This window comes from Canis lupus, chromosome 14 (assembly GCF_003254725.2).
Source record: "Canis lupus dingo isolate Sandy chromosome 14, ASM325472v2, whole genome shotgun sequence".
Taxonomy (NCBI): Eukaryota; Metazoa; Chordata; class Mammalia; order Carnivora; family Canidae; genus Canis; species Canis lupus.
This window is the reverse complement of record NC_064256.1, coordinates 7802245-7824802: the sequence shown is the minus strand read 5'-3', so window position 1 is coordinate 7824802 and position 22558 is coordinate 7802245. Positions and strand designations below refer to the sequence as shown.

Sequence of the window (22558 nt, the reverse complement as noted above, 5' to 3'; positions counted from 1 at the left end):
AATTTCTCTGATGATAGGTTTTAAATGTACAAGCACTTATTAAATATTGTAGATGCTGATATGAGAAATTACACAACTGACCTCTATGCCAGTAACACTTTGAACAGTTTTACTAAGAGTGGTGTCAGATATGTGCTGATATGTTCACATTCTCTCATGTAATTCCCCAAATACCAATGCCATACATTTTGAAGAGATTTTCCAGGATTAGGAAAACAGTTTATAGTCATAAATCAGAGCAAAGTAGATTTCTAATATTGGCTGTGTTACTTATTCAATAAATATAGATTGAGAGATTTACTATGTTCCAGGTACCCTGCCAAGGACTGGGAGCAATGAGAAACCTGCTCTCAAAGAGCTCAGGAGAGCTGGTCAGGAGAAATGACTAGCAGACAACGACAGGACCATGTAATCATAAGTGCCAGGATGAAGATTTGCAGAGGGTGGGGCAGAGGAGAAGGCTCTGTACTCTTATGGAGTCTCATCAAGTTTTGGTGCAAATCCAGCGTTTGTCTAATACAACCGCTGAAGACCCGCATGACTCTCTGTGCTTACCACACAGCACCAAGGACTCTTTTCGTACAGTAAGAGTATTGCAAATGGAAGTAAAATGTTCTTCTAAAGAGCAAAATAGACAGATTATTTTCTCTGCAAGAAAATTAACACTATAGCACCTGCTATGATGCTGAGCACACAGCAAGAATTCAAATTAATTCATGAGGGCAGACATTTCCTCACATTGTGCTACAATCTGGACAATGTGGGTGAAAGGCAGTTATAAGAAGAGAAAACAAACAAATAAACATGAAAACTGCCAATCTCAGCCTCATCTGTTGACAATGCTCCCAGAAGAAATTCTGTCAATCGGCTAGCACCAAAGCCTGGAATAAATGCTTAATCTGACCCAGGACAAGTACCAAACTTCTAAGTGGGTGGGGCCAGCTCTCACCTCCTTGAGGCGCACTCCCTTCTCCCCTCTGGTGGCATTCAGTAGAAGCTTCCGAAGTTCTTTGTCATCCACACCTTTTGGGAGGTTGTGCAGGCACAGCCTGGTCTGGGAGACGAAGATATTCTGGTCCTTAAGTTTCTGATGCTTTAGCAGCTCAAACTGAAAGAACAACAAATTGTTAACAAGACAATCTACCCTTTAAAAATGCAAAAATAAAAAATTAAAATAAAGTGAAATAAAATAAATAAAATAAAATAAAATAAAATAAAAAATAAAAATGCAGGTTCATAATTCTCCAAAAGGAAAGAACTGTGGCCACCACCCCCACTCCCCCACCCTTCAATAACCCTTCATATGGACAAAAGAAGGGAAATCACCTATCTACCACCTTATGAGGCCTAGCATAGGGAAAGAAAGGTTCAAAGAGGCAAAATGGTGGGTAGGTGGTAAGATCTTGGGCTCTAGATTCAGACTAAACTGGAAATTCATCCTTAACTGGAGAAGTTACATGAAATTTTTTAAGCCTCAGTGTTTCCCTCTACAAAGTGAAACTGTAGCTCAAAATACCAATCTCTTAGCACTGATGTAAGGCTGAAATGAGGTAATATACAAAAAAATCCCGAACTCAAAACCTGGCCCAAAGCAAATAATAAATAATACAGTGGTTAACATCTATGCCCAATCCTTGTCTGCCCACCAACTCAAACTAATTATCTAGTCCTTCCAAAAGGAAATGGAATTTATTTAAAGAATACTTGCTAGAATGTTGTCTCAACTCTGCCACCTTGAGGCAGAAGAATGTCCATGACCACAGAAACAAATTTTGCTTCATACACAACGGAAATGAATTTTGCTTCTAGAGCATTGGCCTCAACTATGCTGCACAAAACACCAGTCCCAGGGCAACATTTGCTGAAGTGAGAGGATAATAGTCTTCTTCTGGTGTGTTTTTTAAAATCAGTTAGTTGAAAAAGTTTTAATTTTTTGTCTTTTACTAAGTCTTATTTCTGCTGTTCCTTATTTAGTAAAGGACTAACAAATCACAAAATAAACAGATACTCTGGAAATGAATATTAAAGGGTTATTTGAAGAGACTCTCATACCTGAGTTCAACAGTATGATTTTTCTCCCAGGGAAAGCTCCACCTGCTGTGAATTATAATGCATATAATCTACAGAGCTTTTTGCTACAAAAATTTGTTCTAAGGGAAAATTAAATGTGTCATTATCATATTGTGATCAGAAAAGGGCATACAGTGCCCCCTAAATACCATGATTTCCAGAAGATCACTACCAAAAAACGTGAACCCAAGTCTAGAAACTGTACATAGGAAAAACACACTGCCTCTTAGTGTCATTATATTCTCATCTCTGTTCATCTTCTGTATGTTCAAGCTCCAAAGCTCATTCTTTTAATGGTCATGCCTCTTTATCATTCTAGGCTGCCTTAACTTTTTGAAAGTAGGCTACTTGGGCAAAAGTTAAAAATTACTAGGAATGAGGGGCACCTGGGTGGCTCAGTGGTTGAACATTTGCCTTTGGGTCAGGTCCTGCATCGGGCTCCCTGCTCATGTGGAGCCTGTTCTCCCTCTGCCTGTGTCTCTGCCTTTCTGTCTCTCTCATAAATAAATAAAGTCTTTTTTTAAAATATTACTGGGAATGAATACTATTAAGCAGCAAAAAAACTCAATGGTATCAGTTATCAATGGAAACTCCCATGATGTGGAGTTTTCCTAAGATGATTTTATAATCTGGACATAACTCCCTACCACAAAAGGACATCTTAATTCTTCCTTCTAAAACCCACATCTACCCCTTCCCTATTAACTCCAGCTCATTCTGATCTTCCTTTCTTAGGTTACTCTGCCTTCATACTGATACCTAATTATATATAGCCTTAGCCTCTAAGTGTCTACTCCGTGATGTAGAAGCATACTATTTGGCAAACATTTACTGCTGAGCATTAGGAATTAAAGAATAAGACACAGTCCTTATAATGGCATACAACACTCATATAACATGATGTACAATGTTGGGTTATTTGCTGTTTCACCGGTGTGCTTCCCTGTAACAAGAGTGTAAGCAAGCAGGGTCTGTGATTGATGCTTGGCTCTCTGACAGGCACCTCCAGCATTCAATAGTTATTATTTATTGATTTATAATAAATCATGCAGAACCTGAAGGCTGGTGCCTAATCTACCCACCCGTTCTCTTTTGGCCATATCAGCAGCACTCACACCCTCCGCAGCCTTAGTCCCAGCACGAATCACTGCAAAAAGAGGGAAAAAGGCCAAGACATCAGCAAGGGAATTTTCACTGAGCAACAAGAGGAATGTGATTTGAATGATGCAAGCTCTTTGTACAGGGCCCAGAGGACTATGCTGGCCAGGACATAGTGGCATTTGGGTAGGTCCAGAAATAGGCTACAGGGCTAAGTTCTCAGCTCTGAGCTGCTATCAAGGACTAAAACTGAACATTTTGTGAATTTGTTCCTCTTTTTCCCTCCCCACAAAAAGCTTCATGTATATGCCCAATGTCAGATGGAAAGGCCTAGAGAAAGTTCTGAAAATACGTACATTTTAGGTATTCTGGAAACAAAAATGCTCCACCTATAACCTGCCCTTGGAATTTTGCTGTTACTCATGTATTTGGGGGAGAGTACTAAGCAGTGAATTAAGCCAAACTGAAAACAGCCACCTGGCCATACAGAGGCCTACAACCAAAAGCTAAAGGCCTTACATCACTAGTCCAGGCTGTGCAGCTGTGCAGTAGTAGGCTGACAAATACTGTATGACCTAGAGGAAGGGATTCTTCTGGGGTTTTTTATTGTTCAGATTCTATTTATTTATTTGACAGAGAGAGAGAGCACAAGCAGGGGCAGTAGCAGGGGGAGAGGGAGAAGCAGGCTCTCCACTGAGCAGGGAGCCTAATGCGAGACTCGATCCCAAGACCCCAGGATCACAACCCAAGCTGAAGGCAGACGTTTAACCAACTGCTTTTTTTTTTTTCACTGAAGCTAATTTCTGATTATCTTTTTGACATTAAGGGAAAGGTACTGAGTGCAAATTTTAAATCTATGACTAATCAAGAGTAATTTTAGTCATAATTTTCAACTCCTTGAGAAAAACTATCAGAAATCATGACAAGAAGCAAAGGTAATTTGAGCTTTTCCTCCCTCTTTGCCCTGCTAATCCCCCAACCTAAAGATCTCAAGGCAAACAAGCAGAAAAGAGAATGAGGGCAGCTCCGGTGGCGCAGCGGTTTAGCACGCCTGCAGCCCAGGGCGTGATCCTGGAGACCCTGGATCGAATCCCATGTTGGGCTCCCTGCATGGAGCTTGCTTCTCCCTTCACCTGTGTCTCTGCCTCTCTCTTTCTGTGTGTCTCTATGAATAAATAAAGTAAAAAAATCTTTAAAAAAAAAAAAAAGAAAAGAGAATGAGACCGGTTAATCCAAAACCTGAGTGACGGTTTCCTAACAGAAAGCCATATTTGCTAAAGTGGAATAATGATGTAACATTGTTGAAGAACACATGTGGGTTTTTAATTTGAAACATGCCCCCAAACATACTGTTGCTGGTCACTGTCACAGAACAGGGCCTGCTAACTCAGAAGCCTGGTTCACATCTCCCTTCCACTACTCACAGCCTTCTCGGGCCAGGTAGAGGTTCCGGGTTCCAGTTGGCTTCTTCACCTTCTTGGTCTGGAGCTTTGCAGCCTCATCACGGGTCACTGCCAAATCGACCCTCAACTGCCGGCCATCCAGTTTAAGTCCACCACCCTGTAACAGATTGCAATTGTCTCTCTTAAAATTAGTTAAAAGGTTAAAGACTAAGTAAGTACCTGACAAGGAATGCCAAGGAAAGGGAAAACAGCAAACCCCAATTATGCTATGGAACCAACCCACAGGATGTCTTAGCCTAGGTGGCTGCAAGTGGATCACTTAGCCTAATATTTTAGAATAGCTGTGCAAAAGGCCATGTGTATACTTAGGGCAGTTAGCAGTAATTTATTTTATGGGAGTTGATTAGGCCCAAAGGAGGGCTAAAGTGAGGAAAACAGATCTGTAAATAGCCAAATTGTTAAATTCTAAAGAAAGCTAATGAAATGATAGTGTTAACTCTACTTAAGAGAATTTAAGAGATAAATGGGCAACACAGGATACCTCAAAACAATATATACTTGGTTACAGAATATACAGAAAAATCCATCACCCCTACATTGTCTCTCATTTATTCTTCATAGATGACCTTAATCCCTTCTTGTCCCAACTTTCATGTCATCAGGCTACAATATGGGCTGACATACAGTGATCAATAAATATTAGATACATTATTACACATGTTTCCACACTTATAAAATAGGTATAATAATTGATCTTTTTAAGTAGGCTCCATGCTCAGCGTGGAGCCCAATGTAGGGTTTGAACTCATGACCCTGAGATCAAGACCTGAGCTGAGGTCGAGTCAGACCTCTACCAACTAAGCCACCCAGGCACCCCAGAGGTGTAATTGTAATTACCTTATATACCACTGTAGAACTGATATTAAGGATTAAATAATACATGTAAAGTTTAATGCCTAACACACACTAAGTGCTCAATAAGCATTAGCTTTATTATTATTATTATTATTATTATTATTATAGTATTGACAGTACTATAAAGCTGTGTATAAACAGCAAATGCTGGCCTTAGGAGTCACTATCCCCTAAGTTATGGGATAGAAGAAATGTTCTCCTTACCTCAGTCTCTGGAGAAGCAGCTTCAAGGCATTTCTGAGCTGCTTCTTGAGTCATGAACTGGGCAAATGCACAACCTACACAGAGAAACAAAATTGAGTGAGATGCCAAACTCCCATGGCCCACCAGGATGCCAAAGATGACACGACAAATGGTGCTAGCCTAACACAGAGTGGAAGACAGAGCAATATGTCCTTTTGTTAGACGCTATGAGACATGCACTGCATCAAGTACAAAGGTTCCAAGACAGATAGGACATGTGCTTACAATGGAATTTTACTATTACTTCATCTTTTCCAATGCTTCTTAGAACTTTAGTCTCACTACTGCTCTCCTTAGTAACAAAAAGCCACAAGATATAGTAGAGAAATTCCACTTAAATCAGCATTTCTTAATGCTTGCCTTTTAGAAGGTTAAAAAATGAGGCAGGAACCCTGAAATTAATTACAGATCTCACTGTCATCAACTAATTAATCACATCATCTCACTGCCACTTGGGAGACATCAGATATGGGCAGACTGGTCTCTTGGAGTCAAAGTTCCTGGCCTCTCTCACATGAATACAGCAGTGAACCAGAAAGCCAGAAGCTCGATTCTTGACTCATACTCTAGAATTTGCACAAACTCACCTATCGCTGGTTAGATGCAGAGCCAATCAACCCATCCTAATTTCTACTATTGATAAAAAGCAGTTTTTATCAGTAAAGAAAAAAAGTTGACTTTATAGTAGACTCCAAAAACGAAACACAAGTTTCATAATATTTTGTTAGTATCCCTTTATACAAATTTAAATATTCCCTCATATATGAAAAAAAAACTGTCATATTTCCTAGAGCTACTGGGGCATTGACTGAACTTTTGTCCTCTATGAGAATAAATGGCAGCAGACTAAGACAACACATGGCAGGCCAACCCAAAAGTCACCATCTAGGTGGGGTCTTTCCTGCCCTCCAGAGCAGGCAGAGCGAAGTGCCCCATCTACTGGTCCTCCAATCACATCTCTTCTATTATAGCGCTGGTCAGGTGGTATCTTCCCAAATAGGACGAATGCCTCAGGAGTAAGGGCCATGTTTTTAGGCTGCTAGCACCTACTATAGTATCTGGCATTAATAGACATTCAAGCAAAAGAAACAAATGATACAAAAAGAAAGGAAGGAAGATTGAGGGGGAGGAATGTTTCTAATTGACAGATTAGCTTATTCATCCAATACGAAGAAAATGGGTACTTCTCTTTGAATGGGTAAGAATTTTAACACTGGGTCAGTATTGAGTTTAGTCTTAACACTTCCCTAAAAGTCCACAGATAATTTTTAGCTCTCCTAGACAGTGAAATGGCATGCTAACAAGGACAAATGATAGGAGGCAGCCAAGGCTGCGTGAGAAAGCAAAAAAATTTATTAAGTGCTAGAAAAAGACAATGTATTTAAGAAATAATAATGAAAACTACACTTATTAAGATCATTAACTCTCAGCTAATATTAATAGGACAAGAAAGATTGAGAAAGTCAACTATTGACCACATTCTGAAAATACCAACCCAACAGACTACTGCATCAAAAAGAAACAAAAGATATCAAAGTAAAGCAATATCCTACATTACTAGGAACATTCTATGCAATTTTAGTTGCCCATTTTTAAAAAAATATACTGGAAATGAAGAAGGTCCAAGAAGTATAGTTGAATATTAAAGTTGAAGACACCTTCAGTGATTATTCCAGTTCAATCTACTCATTTCATAGATAAGAAATTGAAGCCTGCAGTGGTTAAACAATTTGCCAAAATCACCCAGCTGGTCTACGGCTTAGCTACAATTAGATCCCTAATCTCCAGGAAGCAGTTCAGCTTTCTTTCCATCATACTGCCCTACTTCTATCTTTTTGCCTAAGGAAAAACTGAAAATGATCAGGTCTCATCAATTTGGAAAGTAAAGTTTAAAATAGAGGTTCTTAACCCTTGAATAGAGTCCAGAGAGCCCACAAATTCTCAGAAGTGGCATTTTTCTGGAGAGAAGGTTCATAGCTTTTGCTAAATCTCAAAGGAAGCAAGAACCAGAATGAATTAAGAACTCACTGCTTAGGAGAATGACTGCAGTTGATGAAATGAAAGATTATGAATAGACTGAAAAGATGCTGCTCCCCTAACAACAGTATACTAGAATGAACTGGGGCCAATCCTTAAAAGTTCAAAAGAAATAGCTTGAGGGGAAAAAAAATCTAAGGCAGCAGTCCTGTTATATACAGTTTTCCTTCTGACTGTTGCCACTGCAAAAAAATTTGTTAGCTTCCATCTCTAACAAAAGCAACTGAAAAAGATCCCAGTAATTTCAAGCAATGTGGAATGATTAATACCCATGAGATGCTATCACATTTGAAATTCAAAGAAGAACAACAAATGGAATTCATTACCCTAAAGTAAATAAGCAAGGGCTTAAAAAATAGCTTAGACAAAATTGTGGCTGGCAACACCATTAAAGATGCTGAGTTTGATATCTTGGAAGACAACCTCAGAATGTCCTTGGTGTTTCTCTGAATCATAGAAACCTGGGCTGGATGGACTGTAGACCCCTCAGAATGGCACACATTACGCTCTCAAGTAACCCAGTGTCCATGGCAACAGTCTCTACCTTTTTAGGGCCTGACAAGCTGACAACAAATACCTTTAGAATGCTCTGTGTCTGGATGCAAGACAATACGGACATACTTAAGATCTCCAAATTGCTGGAGGAGCTCCCCAAGTTCTTCTTCCTCTGAGTCAAAAGACAGGTTTCTATGGAAGACAGGTCACAAGAAAAGTCAATTACAAAAGTGAGATCCTATGTTCTAGTACAAGGTGAGACACCAAATGGAGTGGTATTCTTGCTCACAACCACCCTCTGTAGTTTAAGAATAGCACCCATACATAGGGGAGGCCCCAGTGACCCCACCTCTGATGTGTGACTCTCCCCCATGGCTAGCATTAACTGGCCTTTCTATGTTAATCAGATTCTCTCCCCAAGAAAGTTAAAACTTAAACAGACATACATTAAGGCAGAAGCTGTAGATGCAAATTCATTTCAAAATAGCAGGACCCCACCCAAAGGAAACTTCTAGGAAGTGGAAATCTGAAAATGTCCTGTATCTTGATCTGAGTGGTGGGTACATGGATACATATGTATGAAAAATTTCACTGAGCTGTACATTTAGATTAACGCACTTTACAGAATATATACCTTAAAAATGAAAAAAAGAAAGGCAGTATTCTCAGAGAAAAGACCACAGCCTTCTACAGCTGAGCCCCAAAACATCCAGATTTTCATCTCCTTCTTAAGGTTTGCTCTTCCCCTGCTTTGATCCAGTGAACCACTCAATGTTCACCCAACAAACCTGATTTCTCATTTAAATTGGCCAAAATTCGTTTCTCTTATTACAACCAGAAGATTCACAGCAGGCTAATGAGACAAGTCAAAAGTGTACATGTGTGTATCTGCCCGCCTCTCTCAATTACGCATTTTCCCCTCTGTGTTGCTGTGAAATCGAGGTTTCAATTTAAACTTTACAAAAGTCAGAAAATTCTTCAAAATAATAACTCAGAAGCAAACACAGTAAAGTTTACTAAGTGCAAAACAAGAAAAGCACTTATTCCTTTTCATGGAATTAAAAAATATTGGAAGTGGGCGCCTGGGTGGCTCAGTCAGTGTCTGCCTTCGGTTCAGGTCATGATCCCAGGATCCTGGGATTCTCCAGCATGGGGCCCCTTGCTCAGTGGGGAGCCTGCTGCTTCCTCTGCCTCTGCCTGCTTTTCCCTCACCCTTTGCCTGCCGCTTTCTCTGCTTGTGCTTTCTCTCTGTCAAATAAATAAAATCTTAAAAAAAGTTGGAAGATTTTGTTCTACTAAATTTCCATATACTGTAAAGATCCTTCATTTCCCCAGCTATTCACACCCTTCTAGGGTAAAAACAGTCCTCAATAAATATTTATAATTTTTCTTCTCTACACTCAGTTAACCCCATAACAATTCCATCTTACAAAGTAACTGAGACAAAAAAGATTTTCTGCAATAAGACATCCTAGCCACGTTACTTCTTCCAATTGGTCTGTGTATAGTTTTTTGTCTTCCATCCTTTACTTTCCTAAGTTTTTTATTAATTAAAAGATGTGGAAACAGTAAGGAATGGTATCCTCGGTATTAAAATCACAGGCTCCTAAGTATAACATTTCCCCTTTCTTATTAGACAAGATCCTCTACAAATACAAAATTATTTATATGGCCATTCCAAACAACCAGGTAAAAACAACTATGAGAGACATGCCGTTAAGGCAGAAAATGGGCTATAGCATAGCTTGTGGAGGCTAAACTCACCTTTGTAAATAGTTATGATATGGGCATGTGTGCAGGTGTTCTTTGAGTAATAATTAAGGTTAATATCTTGTGTCTTTTTGCTCATTTAGGAAATTTCCTAAATTTCCTACAATAAGCATAAATTACTTATATAATAAAAACAATCTTAAAGCACTCTACAGGAAAATAAAGTACACCTCTTTAAAATAAGACCCAAATAGCCCTGGCAGGTTGGCACTTAAGAAAGGAAAAGAAGGCATGCCTGAGGTGTCCTGAAGATGTCCTGACTCTATAAAACAGCCAACTTACCACAGTCAGTAGGACTATAACAGCAATGGCAACATGAGATAAAACCTATCTCCACTTGACTTCCTCCCTTAAATTTTCTTGGAAACCAATGGGATGCCTTATTTTATTCTCGACACTACTTTGAAAGTTAAGTTAGGTATGAAGAAAGAAATTATCTGGGACAAGTGGTATCACCCCTCTACAGCACTTCTCCTAAAACAAAGATGTTTCTAATAAAGAACTGATTTGTTCCAAATGATGCTACCCCAGTTACAAAGAATGAAATGTAAATGAGGACAAAATCTGGAGACTCCCGCTCTTTATCTTCTGGGTGCAGTTCTGATTCTCCTATATTCTCACTGTTTGCTATGTTCCTAGGGCCAGATGTATTAATGATCCAATTTTCTGGCCTAGCTACCAGAAATAGTACTAGGAAACAAAGAGTGGGGCACTTGGCTGGCTCAGTCCGTGGAGCATGCAACTCACAACTTGGGGCTCTGAATTTGAGCCCCACCCTGGGTGTAGAGCTTACTTAAAAATTAAATCTTTCAGAATGTCTGGGTGGCTCAGCAGCTGAGCGCCTGCCTTTGGCCCAGGGCATGATCCTGGGGTCCCAGGATCGGGATCGAGTCCCACATGGGGTTCCCTGCTTCTCCTCTGCTTATGTCTCTGCCTCTCTCTCTGTGTGTCTCTCATGAATAAATAAAATCTTTAAAAAATAATAAATAAAAATAAAATCTTTCCAAAAATAAAGAGAGACAAAGAGAGAAGGAAAAAAGGAGAAAAGGAAAACCTGTGAGGGCAACACAAACAGTACCTCTTGAGGTACAAAGGCATACCTGATAAAAACAGTTTTCCCTTCATTCACATCAGAGGGTAACTTCCTCTTCTTTTTCTTTGAGATTTGCATATCTAAAGTAAAAAGAAATACAACAAAATGAAAAAGACTTAGTGCAACCCAAATGACAAGGGGCTAACTTCTTAGATATATAAAAACCTTGCATAAACAAATAAGAAAACACAAAATTAAAAGTGAACAAAGGATATACACCTAAATACAGGAAAAGACGCTCAAACTTATAAGAAAAACATAGCACCAGTAAAAAGATACTGTTTTTCATTCCAACAAATTGGCAACAACTTAATAAAAGAATGAAATCCAATGTGGTAAGGGTATGGAAAGAAAGACATTCCTATATACTGTCAGGACAGTCTAAAGGTTTAGAACATTTGAGGAAAAAAAAATACACATTCACACACACAAACATAACTATTGGACCTGTATGTGTATGTGTACACCCCACATTTGTTTTTGCTTATAAAGGTATTAAATAGATACACAAGAAACTTTTAACTTTGGTTGTCTCTGGGGAGGGGCCCTAAAGTGGCTGAGGACCTGGGTACAAGGAAGATTTACTGTTTGTTTTTAAAAATAGACCTATATGGCTCAGTAGTTGAGTGTCTGCCTTCGGCTCAGGGCATGATCCGGGCCGGGTCCGGGGATTGAGTCCTGCATCCGGCTCCCTGAGAGGAGCCTGCTTCTTCCCCTATGTCTATCTCTCTTTCTCTGTACCTCTCATGAATGAATAAATAAAATCTTAGGGGAAAAAGAAAAAAAGACATACATGTTTACAGATATATAACAATTCTGAAAGAATATGAAAACAACAGCAGTGGTTACTTTGAGGGACCCTTAGGGGTCTGGTGAGGAACTTTTCTCTCTATATTACACTCTACTGCACTATCTTTTTAAATTTTCTGCCATTATTATGTATTGGCTCAATATTTTTTTCAATGTAAAGAATGGTTAAGAGACAGATGAACCTGGTTATTGAATGCAAGGTCTCATAGTCCCCTCAGTACAGAAGCTTCTCTGATTCTAGGGTGTCTCCCATTCTCTCCTCATGGAAAAAACTATTTCCTCAGATTTTTTATATGACCAAACTGACACACCAGACTTAACCTAAACAACCAGTTATTGGCCATTCCTCATTCTGTAAAGACCTGCCTCCCTCAATAAATGAGTTTACACCCAACATTCTTTATAAAGGTGGCAACTGGGTTTGATTACAGCTTTACAAAATGCCCCAAGAGGTCTTTATCCCTATCTCAATTCACAAGAGTTGTTTAAAATCCACTTGGTGTTAGAATATAATATCCTGCTTATCCAGTTATTCATTCACCTTGGATAAACAAGAGAGAAGTAGTGCCTCAGCATTAAGCCAGGTTTTAAATTCCCTGAGAATCTTAACCTTCAAATGCCATTCCAAACTAATTTTAAAACAAAACAAAAACCTTTAGAAGGAATATAAGGGTATCCTTTTCAGCACTGAAACATGAATCTGACAGACCACTTTGGGGTCCTATTTAATGAGAGGTGTGCACTGAACTGATGCACATTTGTCAGTAACCGGTTTTAAATGTAAAAGTGTCTACAAAGATCCCCAGGCAAACCTTCGTCCTCTTGCTCTTCACTGTTGGTGTCACTCTGAGCCAGTTCCTCTCCATCAATACTATCATCTCTCTCCTTCAGGCCGCTGTCTTCGTCAGAATGATCCTCCTCACTGCTCTCTGCAGGTGCAGCCCTCCTGACAGCTCTGCAATGGCACAGTTCAGAACTAAGGATCTGGGCTGCCAGAGGGGTCTATGCCCCTTCATCACACACATTACATCTGCCGTGATGGGGGCAGGGAAGACCACTGCTCCTCCCAGAGATAATCCTAGATCTTCTTCTGTTGTCTCAGAACAAGCTGAGCTGCTTACCTCTTTTGAATCTGTGCAGGCTTGGTCACCCTTGATTCTTTATCCTCCTCCCCATCTTCTTCCTCTTCTGTATCATCCTCTTCTTCTTCTTCCTCTTCCATATCCTCTTCTTCCCTACCATTCTCTTTACTTAATTCCTGATGTTTAGGTTCAGGCCTCTTCTCACCTACACACAGATATAAAGAAAGTCAAGAATTCATTTAGAATCCAAAACAAGGTTATTTGAACAGAGTAACTAAAACCCTAAGCTCCTAGTTCCTTGGGGCTAGGACTAGATCTTATAACTATGAAAAATACATTTTTACATAAATATATCATAAAATATAAAAAATTATATATTATATATTTTTTCTTACCGCATGTAAGAGAAAGTATGAGGGAAAACCACAAAAAGAACAACAAAAACCCCTCATGACTGAGATTCCCTGGAAGCCTGTCCCATTCATCAGAAGCCTTAAGGTTAATCAGGCTGAGAATGAGAGAAGTAGCAACTGAGTGCCCACAGACAGCCTGCCATTGTGCACCACAGCCAGCACAATGCTTACTGTGGAGCTCAGCCACAAACTTTCATCTCAGTGAGTTCTGTTCTCTGAGCTCCTGGTGGTTTCAAAGCCACTGCTTTCTAAAAAACAAACAACAAACAAAAACAAAAACAAAACAACCCTCAAGTTTTAAGTTTCCCTATTATTTTTATTTTTAACTTATTTATTTGGGAGAGAGGGAGCATAAGCAGGGAGGAGCGGCAGGGGGAGAGGGAGAAGCAGACTCTCTATTGAGCAGGGAAGCCATATATCGGACTCAATCCCAGGACCCCAAGATCATGACCTGAGCCAAAGGCAGACACTTAACCAACAGAGGCACCCAGGTGCCCCAAAGTTTCCCTATTCTTTTTTTTTTTAAGATTATTTATTTATTTATTTATTTAGTCAGTCAGTCAGTCAGTCTTGAGAGACACAGAGAGGCGCAGAGATATAGGCAGAGGGAGAAGCAGGCTCCATGAGGGGAGCCTGATGTGGGACTCGATCCCAGAACCCTGGGATCACAGCATGAGCCAAAGGCAGATGTTCAACGACTGAGCCATCTAGGTGCCCCAGTTTCTCTATTCTTTTTTTTTTTTTTTTTAATGGGGATGGGGTGTTTGGTTGGCTCCGTTTGTAGAGCATACAACTTTTTTTTTTTTTAATTTTTATTTATTTACGATAGTCACAGAGAGAGAGAGAGAGAGAGAGAGAGAGGCAGAGGGAGAAGCAGACTCCATACACTGAGAACCCGATGTGGGATTCAATCCCGGGTCTCCAGGATCGCGCCCTGGGCCAAAGGCAGGCGCCAAACCGCTGTGCCACCCAGGGATCCCCAGTTTCTCTATTCTTAATATTCAGTCACTATTAAGAAAAGTTGGGAAAGGACAGCCGTCAGGGGGACAATGAACTTAGGCCCTACTCCTTATTCACATTCACACTCAGGAGTGGGTTTAGACTCAAAAGATCCTATTTTGAGACCAGATCACCAGATGGTACAATATGAATCAACAAAGCTCTGGGCTCATTTCTGAGCCTGCAAGAACTCAGTTTCTCTTAATCCTTAGTCTCATTCTTTCTGTTAATCTTGTGCTTTTGTATCTTTGACCCAATATTCTTACTGGGTTCCCTTACTAGTAGGTTCCCTTATAATTTTCCGTAGGATAGGGATGTTTCCATACTCACCTCAGGACATACAAGCCCTTCTACCCAACACCACATCTTACCTGGGGCAGAGGCAGACTGTGTATTTTTATATTTATCCTTTGCCACAGCCCAATCCACAGCCACTGTCCGCCCTGTCAGACAGAAAAGTATCATCAGAAAGGTCTTCCTCTTTTTAACATCTCTTGTAAATGACTTCTTATTCATCAAAGACAGTGACAAAACCAAAACAAACAAAAGAAACTGCCAATTCAGAGAACACTGGTTCCAAAATAAAGCTCAGAGTAGCCTGCCCCTTTTAACCCTTAAGCTCTGTATCAATTTAAATGTTGTTTTGCCTTTCTACACAGCCCCCACACCTAGGGTAAGAGAAAGTAAAAAAGTAAAGAAAGAATGGAACAGTGTTTCCAGGTAGACAAGTTTCCAGTTAGACTAAGCAAGAGTTTTGCACAGAAGTTACAAAGTCTCCAAGCCAAGCCCTTCTTTAATAGCCCACCAGAGCTCAAGGGTGATCAAGACCAAGACAGAGAACCTGCAAAATCCACACATTCCCTGGACAGCAATCTGCATCTATCAATGATTATTTCAGGGATATATTTTTATTAAAGATTTAAGTACACACTCATCACCAAATAAGGAATAGCGAATAATGGCTTGCGTTCTTTCAAGTTTAACCCTAAGATCAAGCACTAGGAATATTTCACCAAACAGCTTCTATATTAGCAGTAAGACTCTCAACAATTCAAAACACCTTTTGAAAATGTAGAAAGTGGGTTACTGTACTAATTCATCCAAACACCAGAAATATCTAGATGAATAGTATAGGTATATAAAACTTACCTTTTATCTCTTTCATATTCATGCTTTTGAGAGCCTTTCCTGCTTCTAGAAGGTTTTTGAACTGGACGAAAGCAAAACCACGCATCTTTCCATCTGCGTGCAAACAGACAAAGAAGTTAGAGGCAGCAGGTGGGCAGCTAACGAACACCAAGCAGGACATTACAAGATGACCCAAGTCCTGCCAACCAGTCAGCCCCTTGCCCAAAGCAGTAGCTTATGTACTCCTACTGAGTATGCTCTGACTGAAGCTTGGGCAGAGCAATTTTCTTGAACTATAACTTATCTTCTAAAACTAGTTCTGATCTAATTAAAAATGCCACTGGGGGAATAAGACTCTTTTTGAGTTTTTGCTAGGTGTCAAGCACTGTGCCTGATACTTTATGTAGGCATATCATGTCATCTGGGGCTCATAAAGAGTATGACATGAACTTTGTATTTCTATTTTGCTTAAAAGATTTTATTTATTTGAGAGAGAGAGAGCATGCGAGTGTGCATGCATGTGCGGGGGGGGGGGGGGGGCGGCAGGGAGGGCAGAGGGAGAGGGACAAGCAGACTCTGCACTAAGTGTGAGCCCCACCTGGGACTCGATCCCACAACCCTAAGATCATGATCTGAGCTGAAATCAAGAGTAGATGCTCAACTGAGTGATCCACCCAGGTGCCCCTGTATTTCTATTTCAAACTGTGGTTAGTTCAAGGTGGAAATGGAAAAAGACCGTTATTTTAAATAATCTTAATCTAATCTACAACAAATGAAGGTTTACTGGTACCTGGCTTCCTGGGGATGTTTACTTCCAGGACAGCTCCATATTGACCAAATACTGTCTTCAAGTCATCTTCTGAGCACTGATGCCAAAAGCGAAGAAAAGATATTATCACAGAAAATAAACGTGAAACATCAACTGTTAAACCAATTCATTACAAAGAACTTGCATACTCTCACTCCTTTTTTTTTTACTCTTGAGACTAGGATATCAAACATTTCTAAACAGTAGACATCTTGCTTTGGATCTAAGAGACAAGATAGACATCAAAGAGCTCTTCCTCTCCTCCCTATCTCAGTAGTAGTGTCCCAAAAGGCAGGCATCTTCACACTTAATATCCTTAATTAATTGTTTATACAGGCCCATTTTCTGTATTCAACAATGCTAAGATTCATCCCCAGAAGGAAATATGTCCAATTATATCATCTAGGTGAGGATTTCCACCAATGAGCACCAACAGCCTGGAGAACAGGCAGTGTTTTCTCCATCACTCACCTTAAAGCTCAGGTTCCGAATAATTAATCTGGCTTTCTTATCTGCCACTTTGGGTTTTTTAGGCTTTGGTTCCTTCTTTGGGGGCTCTGAATTTTCTAAAAAATAAGAGGCAACAAAATAAGTCTGCGATCCAAAATCACCTACCTCTAGGCCCAGAACATCACAGGAAAGAAGCTACCAGCAAAAAAAAAAAAAAAAGGCATTTCCCACAGGGTTAACTATGACAACATGCAGGACCATCAGATTTCCAAAGTTAGAATTAAATAAAAGACAAAAATGAGTAATAAAATACACTAGATGATTTTGGACATCAAAAAGAAATTTAAGGAAGCTTTAAATGTAGAAGCTATCCCCTTTCCCCCCCTCTCTTCCTCACCCTGAGGGAAAGTTACCTTCAGTTACTAGAAACTCACCATTTTCCCCCTTTTCCTTGGACTTATTCCTCTGTTTTTTCTTGGCAATAGTTACGTTGATCTTACAGCCTTCAAAAGTGGTGATCTCCTTGAGGGCCCTCTGAACATCTTCCAGCATAGAAAAAGTGACATAGCCAAAGCCTCGACATGCCTTACTCCCTGAAAAGTGAAGGGTGGGGGAGAATCATAAACCAAGAGCCCGGGCAGCCCCAGTGGCGCAGCGGTTTAGCGCCGCCTGCAGCCTGGGGTGTGATCCTGGGGACCTGGGATCAAGTTCCACATCAGGCTTCCTGCATGGAGCCTGCTCTCCCTCCGCCTGTGTCTCTGCCACTCTCTTCGCTCTCTCTGAATGAATGAATAAATAAATCTTAAAAAATAAATAAATAAATAAAAAATAAACCAAGAGCCCTAAGCCAGTAAATTCTTTTTTTTTTTAAACCAGTAAATTCTCAAGGCCCTCAGTAGCAAATATACTGCCAGACCATCCTCTTATCAGTTTGCCAAAATTTTCAGGAGAGATAGAAACAAATTTGGCATCAGTGGCCCCTTCCCCACTTTGCTCAGAAATTGTTAGGCTTCCTCTTCTAATTTGGTGTCTTCACTGTTAGCTTCTCTTCTTCCTCCTTTCCTGATACTCTTGAGAATACTGGAGATCCATGATATCCATTATATCCCCAAAGAATAACTCAACATCAAAGAGAATGGAATATTACCAGAGAAGATGGGAAAGGTAAGTATGGTAACTTTGAAAACTGCAGTGTAATAATGCAGCAGATCAGAAATGAATGCCCGAGGCCCTGATAAAAGAACCTCAAAAACAATAAACATTGTTTTTGGGAGCCTGCAGATACTATTACCATTTTTAAGCCTTAGCAATCAATATCAAATTTAACCTTTCCAAAGTAGCTATAAATCTCTTATCTCACTTCTAGAACACACTGAGGTAGGTAATATTCATCCTTTCCAAATGAATAATTTGAGATGGAGGAAAGTAAGTGAACTAGTTAATGCACCAGAGTGTTAGTAGCTCAACTGATTCCTCATCACTAGCCCCCTGTTCTTTCCATGGGACTCCACCAATATAAAGGCCATAAAGAATATTAGGACCAAGCCGATTAATAGTTGCAAATAAAAACTATAACCAACTTTTGCCCCCCCCTTTTTTTAAGATTTGTTTATTTATTTATGATAGACATAGAGAGAGAGAGAGAGAGAGAAAGAGAGAGAGGCAGAGACACAGGAGGAGGGAGAAGCAGGCTCCATGCCGGGAGCCCGACGCGGCTCGATCCCAGGACTCCAGGATCGCGCCCTGGGCCAAAGGCAGGCGCTAAACCGCTGAGCCACCCAGGGATCCCCTGCCCTTTTTTTTGGTATGCTTTTATTGGTTTAACATTTTGTGTACTCAAATTTTTAAGTCATTTACTGCATCAGAAAGGAAAAAGACTGGGGCACCTAGGTGGTTCAGTCGGTTGGGCATTTGCCTCCAGCTCAGGTCATGATCCCACAGTCCTGGAATTGAGTCCTGCACTGGCTCCTTGGCTCAGCTGGGGGTCTGCTTTTCCATCTCCCTCTTGCTTTCTTCTCCCTTTCCCCTTACACGCTCTCTCTCAAATAGATAAATAAATAAATAGATAAATAAATTAATTTTTTAAAAAGGAAAAAAGACCAGGTAGTCTGCCTACTACCCAAAGAAGAAACATGGCTCATATGCTCTGCTTCTTTTTCAACTACACTTGAACCTACTTCAGGGTACAAGCCCTCAAACACAGGACGCCAATTCACATAAATAGTTAAAGCTGGTACTTTGCCCTAGGAAGGCATACTGTGATCTGGAGATCAAGGTCTTTTCTCTTGGGACTCCTCACAAGGCCTGCCCACTCACTGTCAGAAGTCAGAAGAAAAATCAGGGCCCTTCCTGATCAGTACAACCAAAAACAAAGCAGCTGAAACGTGAATGCGTGAACGAGCTCAGCACCAAATAAAAACATGTATTCACAATAAATGCCATTCACTGTTTGCACAAAGCACTCTCATTTTATTTGAATCCCCACAACATCCTGTGATATCATCCCCATCTTTAAGAGGTTAAGTGGCATGCCTTCAAGTCATCACAACTAAGACCTCATCCCACATCCCCTCCCTTCTTCCCATCCCAGTACAGCACTCTTTCCAACACATCCTGACTATCTGGACAGAAAAATATACAATCTTTAAAAAAGGGAATAAAAAAAGGGAATAGAGCTTCCCCCCCCCCCTTTTTTCCCCTAAGATTTAGACCACATACACAGGGTACAAGGTAAAATTACACCTCTGCTATATTCTGAGGACCCAAAAGAGAATTCCCTTTCAATGCCTGTCCTTCCCTAGGACAGAACCACTAAGCACTGGACAACAGTGTTTCTCCCAAGTAATGAATGTAACTTATAGTAGAACCCAGTACACATATATATTTTTCATATAAAACCAATGGAGTACCTGGCTGGCTCAGTCATGGAACATGAGAGTCTTGATCTGGGGGGTTGTAAGTCTGAGCCTCACACTAGGTGTACAAATTACTTAAAATTCTTGTCACGACCCACTCAAAACCCACTAACAAGTAATAATCTGCAGTTTAAGAAACAAGGCTGTAGAGCACTCTCATTTTCTCACTCACCTATATCTCTACTTAAAATGACAGTGAACCAGGCTAGTGTTATGGCTTGTATAGCAATCAGAGCCATGTGGACAATCCCAACTCCAACCTCTGCTATTAATGAAATAGAAGCTAATGATGGAGGGATTACTGGCACACAGTTAACTTGCCTACTCACATATCACATATGCAGATACCATGGAGGGAAACGGGGTGGGGGGGTTTGGGGGGGGGGCTACAGGATGCCAGTTCTTGCTAGCTGTTCTGCTGAAAGGCAAAGCAACAGCCACCTACAGAGAGAGCCTCTTGACTAGAAGGGAGCTAAATGGAACATCAGGTGCCTATCTCAAGTGTACCTTGAAGTCTAGGTTAAGAGGAAGGAATGCTTCTACAATTAAAATCCTTACAATTCTTCCTCATTCCAATACATGCCAACCCTTTCACACAGTGATGCAATGAGCATCACACAGAATATGGGGAATATAGCAGTACTACACAAATCAATATCCCCAGGGGCTCAAACCAAAAACCTTGGGAGTCAAACTTGACTCCTCTTTTTTCATACCCCACATCTGATCCATCAGCAAATCCTCTCAGTTCTACCTTCAAAAATATCCATATCCCAATCACTTCTTACCACCTTCATTATTACCATCCTGGTCAACACCATAATTTCTCACCTAGATCATTGCAAAAGCCTACTTACTATCTGGTCTCCCTGCTTCTGTCCTATTATCCAACAGCAGCCTCAGAGAAACTTTTAAAATGTAAGCCAGATCATACTTACTGCTCCCTATCCAAAACTAGTAGTTTCTCATCTCAAAGTCAAAGTCCTTCCAATGGCCTATAGGTCCTAGATGATCTGGTACCCCAGAATCTCATCTCCTAATTCTCTTACCTTCATTCACTCACTGTGGTCACCCTGTTTTCCTTGCTATTCCTCCAGTGTTCCTGAGCTTGCTGTTTCCTCCACCGAGACTCCTCCTGGAGAGACACAAGTTCACTCCCTCATCTTGGTCAGGCCTTCCCTGGCTGCTTTCTATATACCTGCCATTCCTCACTCCTCTACAACCCTCCTCTCGCACACTCACTCGCACAGACTCCTTATCCTTCCTGACTTATTTTTCTCCTTAGTATTTACCACCCTTATAACTATGTATCTTGCTTATTTATTGGCTGTCTTCCCCATCTTGAAGACGTAAGAGCAAGTTTTTTGGCTTGGTTTGATGCAAGGTTGCATCCTTAGGACCTACAACAGCGCCTAGTACAGAGTAGCCATTCAAAAAATATTTGAATGAATAAACGAGTAAATGGATAAGTGAGTAAATGAAGAGCATACTGGTTAGGAGCTCCGGGTCAAGTAACCAAATTCTGGATCCACTACTTACAAGCTATACGAACTTAAAGTTACCAAATTTAACCTAAGCCCCAGATTCCTGTCTGTAAAATGGGGTTAAGTCTCTCCACCCAACAAGTCTGTTGAGGAAATTAAATGAGATTAACACGTGCGGAATTCAGCACCATGCCAGGCGATAGACTGACTCTCAATAAGCCTTACTGACGTGTTATTAAACATTCACTATCTCCTTGTTATCGAATTAATATCTTGCAAAGTGAGCGCGGGTAATAAATGGAAAGCGCTCTGTAACCCAAAGGCAATGCCTTGACTTCCAGAAACGGACCCCTATGGATTCATCCAGAACCGAGTCGGTTTAGAAAAGAAACGCAATTCCCAGCCCCTTCTCGGCGGAGCGGGTGCAGCATCACCGGCTGGCTGAGGCCGGGAGCATGTCCCCGCCGGGCGCCCCCCGCCCCCGCCCCAGCCTCGGCAGCCCCGCCCCCTACCTTTCTCCGTCACCACAAAGCACTGCTTCAGCGGCCCCACCTGACTGAACAGCTCCTCCAGCTGCTCACTGCGGGCGGAGGGCGGGAGGCGGCTCACAAACAGGGTCAGCCCGGCCATGAGGCTGGGAAACCGGGGCGCGCGAGCCCGCGAGCGAACCCGGCCCGCGCACACGCCGGGCAAGGAGCCGGTTCCGGCAGGCCAACCACGCCGAGCTGCCCGGAGGTTCCGGAAGTGCTCGTCATTCAAAAGAGTCCGGAAGAGGACGTGGTGGAAGGAGAAAAAAACGTTCCGGGATAGGAAACAAAACAAAGAGAAGAGAGAGAAAGAGGAGAGGAGGGGAGAGGAGGGGAGGGGAGGGGGGGAGGGGAGGGGAGGGGGGGGGAGAGGAGAGAGAGAAAGAAAGAAAGAAAGAAAGAAAAGAAAGAAAGAGAAAGAAAAAGAAAGAAAAGAAGGACGAAAGAAAGAAAGGAAAGAAAGAAAGAAAAGGAAAGAAAGAAAGAAAGAAAGAAAGAAAGAAAGAAAGAAAGAAAGAAAGAAAGAAAGAAAGAAAGAAAGAAAGAAAGAAAGAAAGAAAAGAAAGAAAGAAAGAAAGAAAGTTATGGAGTTATGGCCGGGGGCGGAGCTTCTTAAGCGGGGCTCCACCTCTAGTCCAGTACCGCCCCTCTGGACCCCTTCGCCGCCTACCCCCCACTGTGGGGCATTGCTAGTTCCTACCCAGTTTATTTTTACTTTGAGTGTGTTTAATTTATTATTTTTTAAATTCAATTTGCCAACATATAGCATAACACCCGGTGCTCATCTCATCACGCGCCCTCCTTAATGCCCATCGCTC

The 22558-nt window shown here is 41.1% G+C and overlaps 1 protein-coding gene across 3 annotated transcripts in view; it reads right to left on the bottom strand.

The window, feature by feature from the left end:
- RBM28 (RNA binding motif protein 28) overlaps positions 1-21966 on the bottom strand; it is a 30999-nt gene extending 9033 nt beyond the window's left edge. The window contains exons 1-15 of one of the 3 annotated variants that reach the window (XM_025471564.3): positions 21726-21960; positions 20779-20864; positions 17249-17407; positions 16836-16930; positions 16347-16422; positions 15578-15670; positions 14800-14871; positions 13056-13221; positions 12747-12889; positions 11132-11204; positions 8344-8453; positions 5691-5764; positions 4593-4728; positions 3153-3217; positions 950-1108 (exon numbers count right to left, since the gene is read on the bottom strand). In XM_025471564.3, the coding sequence (XP_025327349.1) occupies positions 950-1108; positions 3153-3217; positions 4593-4728; positions 5691-5764; positions 8344-8453; positions 11132-11204; positions 12747-12889; positions 13056-13221; positions 14800-14871; positions 15578-15670; positions 16347-16422; positions 16836-16930; positions 17249-17366 (1380 nt within the window). In that variant the 5' untranslated portion in view covers positions 17367-17407; positions 20779-20864; positions 21726-21960. Of the gene's footprint in view, positions 1-949; positions 1109-3152; positions 3218-4592; positions 4729-5690; positions 5765-8343; positions 8454-11131; positions 11205-12746; positions 12890-13055; positions 13222-14799; positions 14872-15577; positions 15671-16346; positions 16423-16835; positions 16931-17248; positions 17408-20778; positions 20865-21725 lie in introns of all 3 variants that reach the window. The other 2 variants (XM_025471563.3, XM_025471565.3) reach the window with 2 other exon arrangements.
- Positions 21967-22558: the final 592 nt, after the last annotated feature.